At 42.9% G+C, this 13,836-nt stretch overlaps 1 protein-coding gene across 1 annotated transcript in view; it reads right to left on the bottom strand.

The window, feature by feature from the left end:
• Positions 1 to 13,836, bottom strand: part of ACE2 (angiotensin converting enzyme 2) — a 405,347-nt gene that overhangs the window by 236,566 nt on the left and 154,945 nt on the right. The window contains exon 7 of the mRNA XM_069205018.1: positions 6,896 to 6,993. Within this exon, the coding sequence (XP_069061119.1) occupies positions 6,896 to 6,993 (98 nt within the window). The remainder of the gene's footprint in view (positions 1 to 6,895; positions 6,994 to 13,836) is intronic.

Genomic DNA, 13,836 nt, shown 5'->3' with positions numbered 1-13,836 from the left:
ATTCTAACTTTTACCTAAAGGTCTGGTTATTCATGGACAAGAGGTCATGGTGTGTGGAAATTACTGACTCCTACTGATTATTGATATCATTGATTGCTATTGCTATTGATCTGTATTGGTACAGGCTTATATGGCGGGAACTACTCGAAGCGCAAAAAATTATGTGGGGCTGATTGCAAATGTGCAGCAGGGCAAGGATCTGGTGAAAATCCTACCAATGAGAGAGATTCCAGGAGGGAATTTTGTCCATGTCCCTTGGAGCAGAAGTGACATTCTGTCTTTTACAAATGACTATCCCAGGTTGAGAGAGAAGCCAATAGAATGATTCCAGCAGACAGACAGGTTTGTGAAACTTGCAAAGTGCCTGTGGGAAGACTTAAACACTCTACTAGAGATAGCAGTTCCAGCCGATCTGTGGATGGAGTGTAAGAGGAGTATAGATTGGCTGACAAAAGAACCAGAGAGAGATCTTATTACAGGTGAACCATCTCCTGAAGTAATGAAATATTACTACAAAGTAATTGAATTTTTGAAAACAAGAATTTTGCCTAAAAACAGTGACTGGCAGAGAATAGACAGAACAGCACAGGAAGCAAAAGAGTCGATATATGCATATTATGAGAGATTTTTGCAGGCATTTAAGCATTTCAGTGGTTCAGAGACAATTGAGCCGAAACATTTTGTGTTTAGATTTGAGGAAGGATTTAGACCTAAAATTAGCCAGATGATTAAGAATTATATGAATTGCTGGCAAGAGAAGCCGGATGATGAGGTATCACAGTATGCAAAGTACTGTAGTGACGAGATTGAGTTGAAGCAGAGAAAGTTGAAAGAAAATGCGATGGTGATGCAGATTAAAGCAGCACAAACCTGAATGCAGGGAAATATTCCGTAGCAGCAGCAGCAGCAGCAGCAGCAGCAGCAGTAGTAGCAGCAGGGAAATGTGGTGTTTCAAAATCTGATGAGAGGTAGAGGTCGCGTAGGAATTGGTAATGGAAACCGTAGTTCTGATTTGGGTACTATAGTGGTCCAGAATGATGTGCAGGGAATGAAGAGATTGTTGCCTTGTCACGCTTGGGAGTGTCCGATGATGGTACAGGAAGGTGTCGTTCAGCAAACAAGTGACATCAATTTGTTCCAAAACATGAGAGGACCGAGAATGAGAGGTCATAATCCAAATTTTCATAATAATGTGAATCAAATGCAGAATTTTCAACCCATGCAGCAGGTGCAAATGCCACGTGTACAAATGACACAGTTGCAGCCAATGCAACAGCAGGTTCAAATGGTACCTAAGCAGCAAATTCAAATACCTCAAGCCCCAATAGAACAGCAGCAAGTGATGCTTCCTCAACAAGTCAAGGTCAGAAGTTTAACCAGAGTAATAACACAGTTCATCAACTCCAGTTACACAGTGATAATGGAATAAACAATGATTGGGTGGGCAAGAGTTTGGATGAAGAGGAATGTGTGCTTGTAGCTTCTTTAGAAGTAGACCAGAAGCCCCATATGTGAAGGGAAAAGTAATGGGTCACAGAGTTTCATTCTTGGTTCACACAGGAGCTACACACTCTACAGTGAGAACTGCAGAAGTTCCAAACTTGCCCCTTTCAGGAAAGACAGTTCAGATTCTAGTAGTGACAAATCAGTATTTGGCCAACCTGATTACAGAACCAGTTCAGGTTAAAATTGGCATCTCTAAAGGATTGCACAAATTCGTAGTCTGTGATTCAAGTCCAGTATCCCTATTGGAAAGAGACTTGCTGTGTAAAACCAAGTGCTTGATTACTTGTTCAAACGATGGAATCGAGATACAGATGAATACTGATGATGAGGATGACCCAGTTCCAGAGACCGCGTATGAGACAATAAATGAGGAGTACTCCCTGATTAATTTCTTTCCAGTGTTCACTGTGAAGGAGTTTCCTCCTGATTTACAGTGAACGGTTAAAGAGAGAGTGTGGGATTTGATAGGGAAAGAGATAGGTCTGATAAAGGGAGTTGAGCCAGTTAAAGTTCCTGTGAAGCCGAATGCAAGTTTTCCTCATATTCCCCAGTATCACATGCCACAGGATATCCTTATGAAGGTTGCTCGTACAATTGCAGAATTTGTAAAACAAGGGATCTTGAAAGAGGCGATGAGCAGCCCATGTAATTCACGATAATGGGATTAAAAAAGCCCTGTAGGAAAGTTTGAATTGTCCAGGAATTGAGAAAAATAAATGACGTTGTGATCAAATGTTGCCCTGTGGTGCCAAATCCAGCTGTGATTCTGTTTCAGATTCCATGTGATGCTGAATGGTTCACTGTCATAGACTTGTCACAAGCCTTCTTTTCTGTGCATCCTCATGTGGACACTCAATTTCTCTTTTTGTTTAAACTTTTTGGGCCGAGTTTATTGGTGGTGTTGAATTAGTCATGGGTTTTCAGACTCACCTACCATATTTAATCAGATCTTGAAAAATAATTTGGAGTTGTTGGAATTGCCTTTCTAATCAACATTGGTACAGTACATTGATGATTTGTAGGTTGCACCCAAAATGAAGGACGAGTGCAAGCTTGGCACAATTGCCTTACTGAACCATTTGGGAAAGAATGGTCATAAAGTGTCTCCACTTAAATTACAATGCTGTCAGAAAGAAGTGAAATACTTGGGTCACCAGATCGAGAAAGGATCAAGAAAGATATCCACAGAAGGGTCACAGCCATATTGCAGATGAGTCCCCCAAACACACAGAGAAATGGCAGGATGTTTATAGGGATGGTAGGCTATTGTCCCCAATGGATCCCCAATTTTTCAGTAATTTCCAAGCCATTACAGCAGCTGACCCACAAGGAGATTACTGATCCTCTAGTGTTAGACCAGGCTTGCATAATCCATAATCCTGAAAAACCTATGCAGATTGAGGGAGGAACTGCGGGCCAGAACAAATCCTTTTTGGTTTGGATGTACCAGTGTTGGTACTAAAGGCATCTGACAATCAGCAAGCACCTTGACCAGGATCTTGTAGTCAGTATTTAGGAAGGCTAATAGCCTATAGGAACCCAGTGCAGTTGGGTCCTTATCTGGTTTGGGAAGGGTTATGAATAGTGCTTCAAGCAGCAACGCTGGCAAGCAGGAAGCTTGGAGTGAATCGCTATAGACTGTTATTAGGTGGAGTGCCTAACAGTGGAGCCTAGGCCTTATAGAATATGGCAGACACGCCGTCTAGGCCCAGTGTCTTACCAGTGGCTAAAGAACGAATTTCAATGAGGGTAAGGGGATTATCAAGTTCTGTTGTCGCCTCTAGCATCACTTGGGGAGCAGTGACACCAGTAGGAAAAGCGTCCACATCAGTTGTGGTGGATGTGGTTGCTGACTAGTATAAAGTGGAGTAATGGTTGGCCAGCTCACTATGCATGTCATACTGTGTCCATCGGAGATCCCCATGGGTTGTTTTTAATTGAAGTATTGTATGATGGGGTTGCCCTCGTCTGATAATCCAGGCCAGCATGATCCAGACTTGTCAGCTCTGACATGTTCTGGCTGAGTGAGGCACATAGTTGAAACATCAAAATCTCTCTAACAGTGCCGTATTTTCCTGCTGTGCATGTGTCAAATAAAGCTGTTGGAAGGGAGTCTACACAGTGTGAGTCTCATGTCTCAGCATTTCACGTACAATTCCTGCAATGTCTTTGTCTAGCTGGCGACGGATATTCCAGGTGGTGCCAATACACTGTCCCCTCTTCGTGATCTTAAAGACATCCTGTTCAATTAGATTGGATGTAACAGTGTTAATATCAAAATAGTCAGTGATGGTGGTGTCCAGAAAGGTCCAAGAGGGGGGGGGTCTTCTAAAGGTTGTCGGTTGTAGACCCCACGTGGTAATGGGTGGAGGCCTCCTGTTAGAAATGGGGTCTTTGGTTGGCAGTCAAGTTAAGTTACCCCTGTCCAAGCAAGGAGCATCACTCTAGTCAGGGTAAAAGAGAATCACCCTCAGCTAACCCCCGCTCACCCACTTGGTAGCTTGGCACGAGCAGTAGGCTTAACTTCAGAGTGCTAGGTGTAAAGTATTTATACCAACACACACCGTAACTTAAAAAAAAACACTATAAAATGACACAACACAGGTTTAGAAAAATAGAAAATATTTATGTAAACAAGACAAGACCAAAACGAAAAAAAATCCACAATACACAAGGCAAGTTATCAATTAAAAAGCAACAAGAGTCTTCATGTAGTTTTAAACACAACGCTAATGCTATTAGCGTGAAAATGTACCTGGATGTGTCAAAAATAACCCTGCACGGCATCAAAATGGGCTTGCAAAGCGTTGATTTCACTCATGAGTGAGACGTTGTGCTGTTTCTTCTTAAGTCGGGTCGGCGTGCATCTTTTCTTCTCTCCGCAGGAGAGCGATGCATCCGGGCTCAGCTCCGGGCAGGCCTTGCGTTGTTTTTACACACCCAGCGGTATTTGCATCAGAAATTCAGCCGCACAATGGTCTGAAAACCATGTAGCGCGGGTTGCGATCTCAGCAGCCTCCGTCAGAGATGCTGCGTGTCGTTTCTCCCGCCCTGGGCGTCGATCTTCCAGTCACGTTGCAGGGGAGCGTACATTTTCAGCTGTGAAGATTTTTCAGCCGTAGATCGGAGTTGAGTCGATCTTTTCCCCGCACTGCGGTCTGTGCGTGGATTTCTCACTCTTGGGCTGCCAGCTTCTCTCCTCAGGGTCCCAGGAACTGGATGAGCACTACTTGGCAGAGTAGGAGACTCTCTAGAGGCTCCAGGTGCTGGCAGAGAGAAGTATTTGCTGTCCCTGAGACTTCAAATAACAGGATGCAAGCTCTAAATTAAGCCCTTGGAGATCTTCACAAGAAGGAAGGCATCACAAAGTCCAGTCTTTGTCCTCTAGCACAGGCAGAAGCAGCAACTGCAGGATAGCTCCACAAGGCACAGTCACAGGCAGAGCAGCTCTTCTTCTTCAGCTCTTCAGCTCTTCTCCAGGCAGAGGTTCCTCTTGGTTTCCAGAAGTGTTCTAAAGTCTGGTTTTGGGTGCACTTCTTATACCCATTTTGCCCTTTGAAGTAGGCCTACTTCAAAGCAAAGTCTCTCTTGTTTATGAAATCCTGCCTTGTCCAGGCCAGGCCCCAGACACACACCATGGGGTTGGGGACTGCATTGTGTGAGGGCAAGCACAGCCCTTTCAGACACACAATCTTAAAATCAACTTTACTAAAAGATGTATTTTTAAATTTTGAGCTCAGAGACCCCAAGCTACACATGTCTATTAGCTCCCAAAGGGAATCTACACTTTAATCATATTGAAAGGTAGCCCCCATGTTAACCTATGAGAGGGACAGGCCTTGCAACAGTGAAAAACGAATTTAGCAATATTTCACTGTCAGGACATATAAAACACATTACTATATGTCCTCCGTTAACCATACACTGCACCCTGCCCTTGGGGCTACCTAGGGCCCACTTTAGGGATGCTTTCCATGTAGGAAGAGGGAAGGTGTAGGCCTGGTAAGTGGGTACACTTACCAAGTCGAATTTACAGTTAAAAACTGCACACATAGACACTGCAGTGGCAGGTCTGAGACATGATTACAGAGCTACTTAGGTGGGTAGCACAACCAGTGCTGCAGGCCCACTAGTAGCATTTGGTTTACAGATCCTGGCCACCTCTAGTGCACTTTACAAGGGACTTACTAGTAACTCAAAAATGCCAATCATGGTTAAACCAATTACATACACATTCTGTATAGGAGCACTTGCACTTTAGCACCGGTTAGCAATGGTAAAGTGCCCAGGGTAACAAAAACAGCAAAAACAGAGGCCAGCACACATCAACAACCTGGGAAACAGAGGCAAAAAGTTAAGGGAGACCAGGCCAAGGATGAAAAGTCTAACACCTCCTATCCCAGTCAAAGTGCTAGAGCTGGGGTTATGGTCCGAGTGTGTACGCCCCAGATAATCAACATGCCATTCGTATGAAAGAAAGTTTGGGGAGCCAACAATGCAGTCAATGCAAACATATAAATCAGGCAGAAATAAAGAGAGTAAACCTTGGCAGTGGCATTGCATGTGTGCCAAATATCCACTAAATGCCAGTGTCTGAGCCAGTCTGTGAGGTGTTGGGCATTCATCGTAGCAATTGTGTTGGGGAGGGGGGAAACAAACGATATAAGACAAGCCACAGCACACTGTTGAAGTCCCCTCCTAAAAGCCAAGGTAGTCCACCCCAACCCGATGTGACATCAGACAGTTTTGTTAGGAGCGTTGCCTGGTCCGTACTGGGGGCATAAATGCTTCCTTCTACCACATGACGGCCATCAAGTCTACCCTTGATCAAGACATATCTTTCATCTTTGTCAAATCTGATAGCCATTGCCTGAAAGGGAGCACTAGTCTTGATCCACATCAGCACTACCCTTGGGTATATTGAAAAGATGGTGGAATACACCTGCCCTTGCCATCGTCTCTGCAACTTGGCAACCTCAACAGTGATCAAGTGTGATTCTTGTAAATAAGCAGTGTGGGCATTGCGTCAGTGCGGGTAGGACTATACAGTGTACCTATGTGAAGGGGTGTGCATGCTCCAGATCTTCCACATTATCAAGTTGGTGCCAGGCATGCCACTAATTGAGGTATATTGTGGGGCCATGAGCCCATCCACAAAAGGGAAGGCCCAAACCTGGTGTAATGAGAGTGGCTTTTGGGTGCGGGCAAGAGAACCAAATGAAAGAACAATGAAAGCCAAATGTAGAATACCATTGAGGCAGATCTGCAACATGTGTCCGTCCACACTATCTAACGTACCACACAAACCATTATACTTATTAAAGGACTTTTTCCTCAGTCTTCTGCTACATACCTTGCTTTTCAAGAAGCATATATGTCTCATTCTTACCTGATTAATCATTTCTTCCGTCACATCAATGCTTGACTGGTTCGAATAAGGCACAACCAGGGGGTACAGATTTGTCCAAAACCTCCCCCACATGTCACCTTTTCAGAAATAAAATATATATATATTGATTGTTTAGCCAGAATGCAATAAGGTAAAATCATTTACTTTTTCTCTCATGAATGTCATTTCTAGAAAACTGAAAAGTTTATGAATTCTATTTTAGTTCAACATTTGTTGTAATAAATACGTCACACAAATTATCCTGATAGAGGATTTATCCTGGGAGGTTATTACAGATTAGGAAAAGCACTCAAACACTGAACTTCCCTTCCTTTAGTCAAAGATGTATTTTCATGAAATGCTCAAAACTGTATTCATAAATCAGCGAGTAACCCACCTGGACATTCACACAAATTTCACTTCCAGATTATATTGTTCTATACAATGTAAAGACAAGAGCATACATGTGAGTGTTGAATTACAGCAAAACTTGACGCTTCAGTGAATGCATGCAAAGTATGAGGGAGATTCCAGGCCAATTCCTGTGTGACCAAAACTTGCATTCAAAAGTCTTTGCCTTTTTTTCAAGTGGAGAGTTTTTTGTTTCTTCCTAATTTAGGGACACATGTATGTATCATTTTTCCTGTGGAAAACGGCCTGATTCGCAGAATTGGACCATTTGAGACAGGAAAAAAACATTTTAATATGTACAGACCTTATTTTGCGATTCAGTAATCTATTTACCGAATCACAAAATAGGTTTGCGAGTCACAATTAGGAAGAGGCGTTCTCTTCCTAATTGCGCGGCTCAGCGCGATGTAGCATTGTTTTGTGACCGTGAATGCGGTCACATAACAATCACAGCTAGCACCAGTTTCAAACTGGTGCTAACCCATTCGCAAACCCATTTGTGAATGGCAGCAAAAATATTTTTTCAGAGCAGGCAGTGCTGCCACGGAACGCTGCCTGCTCTGAAAAAATGAAAAGAAAGCGTTTCATTTTTTTTTTTTTAATGCATCTCGTTTTCCTTTAAGAAAAACGTGCTGCATTTAAAAAAAAAATCCTGCTTTATTTAAAAGCAGTCACAGGGATGGTGGCCTGCTGTGGTGAGCAGGCCACCATCCCTGTGAGTGCCGCCATTCCCAATGGGGCCAAAATTGCAACCTACCTCATGAATATTCATGAGGTATATCATTTGCGACCCCATTCCGAATCGCAAACAGTGTCATTGACACTGTTGTACATCCGGTTTTGCGAGTCGCAAATTGCGAGTCGCTAAGACTCGCAGTTTGCGTCTCGCAAAACCAGATCTTCGTACATGTGACCCCTAATGAAATGTCCCCATAGCCCAAACTATGGGCTCAATTTACAGAGACTTTGCTGTTTAAAGGTGTGAAAGCCAGATTTTGAAATGAAGTCAGAAATATTTGTGGGTTACTCCTGGGTTACCCTTAGCATTTAAGAGTCTTACTTCTGGCTTACTTCTTGACTTCAAGAGTAAGCCAGGAGTAATACAAAAGTATGTCAGAGCAAGTTCGTTTTAAACTAGGCTCCATATAGAGACTGCTGTCCACCCATCTTCACCTAAGCATGCTCTACCCACAGAACATCTGTTTAATTCCAAACATTGCCGGCGCTGTTCCGCCGTCGTGTTTTTGGCAATCAGACCGCGGCAACCTTGGCGGTCCGACCCCCGATCATGAATTGGGTGGTGACACCGTCTCAGGACCGCCACCATCACTGACATCACTGCTACTGCAGTGGCGGCAGTGGGGGCAGTCAATGGAGGCAGGCCCCCAACATTAGCCACTGGGCTGATCAGGACCTGCCTTTCTACCGACCTTCACCTGGCAAAAAAAGATATTGTGTCAGGGAAGTTTGACTGTCTGGGTTTATACTGGGTGACTGTCTTGTTTGCTAGTCAAAGATGACAACAAATGCAAGGCAAAGGGCCCTCAATTTGCTCTAGGTCAATTATATTATCACAGGAGGGCGTCTTACCTCCAAGTTTTCTGTAGTGGTCTGTTCATGGGCTGCCACCTGATGTGAAACCAGGAGGAGGGCTGGTGCTGCCCTTGGCATGGACACGAACAAGCGCATATGGGCTTGCCTTTGGCGCACCAACAGCGCTTCCATTGCACACAACCTCACCACAAGCTTTTTCATATACCCAGTGTCCCCCTTCTGTCCTGTCTCCTATACAGCAACTAGATCGCTAACCTAGTAGTAGGAACATCAGCAAGGAAATGGCTTCAAATGCTAAGGACCCAAAAACTACACTCTCCCCACAGAGTCCACGGTGCAAGAGTGCCTGTAATCATGGTATTATGCTAAGAATAATATCACCCCACAAAAGAAATACTCGCAACGGAAGTAGAGTAAAAAGTTCAGTGTTGAAAATCTTCTATTCTTCAAGTGCAGGGTGCTATTGAAAAAGGCAGGATTAAAACAGTTCCAAATTTATACAGATTTTAAAAAAACATGACACACAACAAACTAGTTAAAAAGAAAATGTATTAGAGCTGCTGCATCCCTGTCGCGAGCCCATCTATATCCATCTTGTTCACCTTAAGCCCCTCCTCACAAAGAGCAACTAGACCACTAACCTAGGAATGTCGGCAAGGAAATGTCCTCAAACACGAAGGTCCCAATATGCCACTCTGCCCACAAAGCCCACGGGGCTGGAGTGCCGAAAATCAGGTTATTATATTAAGAAAAATTACCCCACAAAAAAAAATGCTCACAATGGGAGCAGAGTTTAAAGTGCAATGTTGCAAAACTTCCAAGTGCAGCGTGCTAGTGAAGAATGCAGGATTAAAATAGTTCCAAATTCACACAGATTTTAAAATAATATGACATACAGTGAACTAAAAAAACATTTGAAAAAATGTGTTAGAGCAGCCGCACTGCGAGCCCACTCATATCCCCATTGTCCCTCTTAAGTACCACCACTCACAGAGCACCTAGATTTCTAACCTAGCTATAGGAATTTTGGCAAGGAAATGGCCTCAAACGCGAAGGAAGCCCTCAAAATGCCACTCTACCCACAAAGACCACGAGACAAGAGTGCAGATAATCAGGGTGTTATGTTAAGAATAATCCCTCCAACAAAACAAATGCTTTCAATGGGAGCAGAGTAAAACTTATATTAAAAATCTTATAATTTAAAGTCAGCATGCTAATGAAGAATGCAGGATTAAAACTGTTCCAAATTCATCCAGATTTTAAAATAACATGACATACAACAAACTAGTTAAAAATGAGTTAGAGGTGGCTAAATGCAAAGTGTCATAACACTTCATTGAGAAGTTAACCCTCAGGTTTTAAAGATCCATTTTTTTTTGCCTGAATGCTGATAGAATTGCTTATACCTTTAAACAAATGAGCATAGCTCAATATGCAATACACTATAGTTATGAGATCTAGGGTCAGATGTAGGTAGAAAACATTTTGCGAGGTGCAAATTGCGAGTACCAGCGACTCGCAATTTGCACCTCGCAAAATGTTATGCAGAAAGGTGTCTCAGACACCTTCTGCAACTCGCTATGGGGTAGCAAAGACCCACCTCATAAATATTCATGAGGTGGGTCGCAGTTTGAGACCCCATAGCGAGTCAAGGCACTCACGGGGATGGTGGCCTGCTGGAGACAGCAGACCACCATGTCCGTGACTGCTTTTAAATAAAGCAGTTTTTTTTTTTTCTATTTGCAGCCCGTTTCCCTTAAAGGAAAACGAGCTGCAAATAGAAAAAATACCGAAACCTTTTTGTTTCGGTTTTTTTCAGACCACTGCCTGCTCTGAAAAAATAATTTTGTGAGCATTCACAAAGGGGAAGGGGTCCCATAGGGACCCCTTCCCGTTTGCAAATGAGTTACCATCCACTTCAAGTGGATGGTAACTGCGAGTTGATTTGCGACCGCTTTCGCGGTCACAAATCAACTCTACATCGCGGTGCGACTCGCAAATAGGAAGGGCACACCCCTTCCTATTTGCGAGTCTGAAACACATTTTGCGAGTCTGTACCAACTCGCAATATGTGTTTCTGCATCGCGTGAGAGCATTTGCGTCTCGCAAGCACCGTTTTTCGCCGTTTGCGAGGCGCTAATGCCTTCCTACATCTGGCCCCTAATCTTTTAGACACGGAGTCACTAACATGCATTTAAGAAAAACTCAGACATACGCGTTCATGAAGCAGAGTTCCATTCCTGATTTACAAAATCAGTAACAGTGGAAATATTCCCTCACAAAGGGATATAGGGCCAGATGTAGTAAACTTTTTGCATGTCGCAAACAGCTAATTTCGCTTTTTGTGACATGCAAAAAGCACATTTTGATGCCCATTCCCTGTTTTGCGAGTCGGTACCTGGTTATCGACTTGCAAAACTGGACTATGAGTCGCAATTAGGAAGGGGTGTCCCCCTTCCTAATTGCGAGTCGCAGCGCGATGCTGTATTGCTTTGTGAGCACGAACGCGGTCGCAAAGCAATTGCAGTTACCACCAGTGTCACATTGGTGGTAACCCATTCGCAAAAGGGAAGGGGTCCCCATGGGACCCCTTCCCCTTTGTGAATGGCATGGAAAACATGTTTTCAGAGCAGGCAGTGGTCCTATGGACCACTGCCTGCTCTGAAAAAATGAAACGAAAACATTTCGTTTTTTCATTTTGTAATGCATCTTGTTTTCCTTTAAGGAAAACGGGCTGCATTACAAAAAAAAAACTGCTTTATTTAAAAGCAGTCACAGACATGGTGGTCTGCTGTCTCCAGCAGGCCACCATCCCTGTGAGTGCCGCCACTCGACATCTTGCGAGTCGCAGATGGTGTCAGGGACACCATCCTTCATTCTGGACTGCGACTCGCAAATTGCGAGTCGGTCTGACTCGCAATTTGCGAGTCGCAATCCAGAATTTTTGTACATCTGGCCCTTAGTGCGCATTCAAATTCTGCTTGTAATTTGGAATTTCTATGTATCTGCTCCAGGAGGTGGGTACGTGGTAATTTTCTGGCAGGTCTACTTGTAGAAGTTACATGAACATTTACAAACATGCAAGTGTGTAGCAAATCACAGGCTCTGCCCAAGCAGTTTCTCACATTGGAATTGTAATAATTTAAAAGGAAAGGAATACAAATATTATCCCGGTGGAAATGGGAAGGTAGCACCCCTCAAACTGACAGAATCTTGGGGAAATATATTCCTGTTGCACAAACAGACACTAAGAGCACAAGCATCTGTCTGATTCCATCTTCATATGTAGAAATGTGTATGTTTATGTTTTTGTGATCCTTAATGGCTACTCGTAAGTATTATTTTCCTCTTCTGTTGATTTTCTGTATTTCAGATACCATGGTCAATAACCATTAAATCAAGAACGCGTTTGTTGTAATGAATATATTATATCATTATTTGCTTGTCATATGTATCTATGCTTATTGGCTTTTCCATTAGCAGTTAGTTTTTCGTATGTCTTTTAAATTCCAAAATAATGATTTCAATGTAAAAAGTGCTCTCAAAGTATAGGCATAAGCATTCAGAAGCAAGGCTTAGACTTTTATTAAGGAAAGCCTTTGAACCAACAGCTTACTTGCTTTACTTAATTTGGGTTACATCCTTTCTTTTTTTCAACATAGGAAAGGCCGGCAAAGAGATAATCTATGTACTCACAAATCCAGCTGATGTAATGCAGTACTTAATCCTTTTTTGCTGTTGTGTAAATATTCTCATTATTCATATTATTTTCGTTACATAAATGGTAGTGAGTAAGATTCCTATTTGCGGATATGAAACATATTTATCCTGCTTTAATATGTCCAGTATCTACCTTTTACATGATAATGGTTTTGCTGACTGGATTTAGTGGGGTCTACATCTATAATATGCAAACATCTCAAAACAATGTTTTAAAGAACTAATCGGGTCATTTACAGGCAGCTGGCAAAGAGACGGCTTTGAAAATATGCCGCTGACCCCTAGGCCAATTTCTCGCATTTCCCACCCTATTTAGAGATCAAAGTATTGTTGTTTCCCGACAGGCGGGACCACTCACTATAAACAATTGGCAATGCGAATGTGACTTCAGAGTTAATTGCAAATAACTATAAGTAAGAAAATAAGACAACTGCCACCCATGCGCCCCTGGGTCAGCCTAACCGCCAGCACTCAGAAGGCCAAATCGCCAAGGCCGTATCACAACAGAGGAGCAGAAATAACAACCAATAAGGGTCGATGCTGTCAACAATGGTGTAGCTTGCTCAAAACCATGGAGCAGGAAGTGAGGCGGCTACAAGTGCCTCATTTTGATCAAGTTTAAGTTTAGGGGTCCAGTCATTTAAATAAGTATGCTGGCTGTCTAGAAACATCTGGCACAGGTTTTGCTGCCCCTACTCTCCTGCCACTCCAGTCAAATGTGTGTGTGCACCACGTTAAATAGTCCGCAATGTACCCATTCATAAGTGGTACTCATAAGTGGGTTTAGATGAGGCCGCAAGATGGAGCCACTTAACTGAAAGTGCTACGTTTTGAAATTTAAAATAGATTGAAATGTATAACATTTGTATATATTAATAGTTCCCCACTTGGCAGATGAGTTGAGTGCAGGGGTGTTTTCGAAATTAGTAATTAATCCTAGATGCCACTTTCAGTGGTTAATAGGCAATTAATGGCTATTCTTCCATTTTTCTTCTATTAGTTGTCCCATCCTTCCTCTTGATGCCATTATAGCGCTACTTGCCATCTCACACAATGAACAATGAAACTCAATTACATCACATGGTGTACCACCTTTACATTTCTATTATTTTCAAAACCATTAAAGTCAGCCTGTCTAATGTGCCTAAAAACTGTTTCTCTCTGGAGAATCAAAATCCTCATCCTGAGCTTTCTGTGGTAATGATCCGGTAATGCAGAATTCTCTTTCTCTTGACAATCACCTCGTTCCTGACTTA

The sequence above is a fragment of the Pleurodeles waltl genome, chromosome 8 (genome assembly GCF_031143425.1).
Source record: "Pleurodeles waltl isolate 20211129_DDA chromosome 8, aPleWal1.hap1.20221129, whole genome shotgun sequence".
Taxonomy (NCBI): Eukaryota; Metazoa; Chordata; class Amphibia; order Caudata; family Salamandridae; genus Pleurodeles; species Pleurodeles waltl.
The sequence above is the reverse complement of the archived record's forward strand: the minus strand, read 5'-3'. Positions and strand labels throughout refer to the sequence as shown.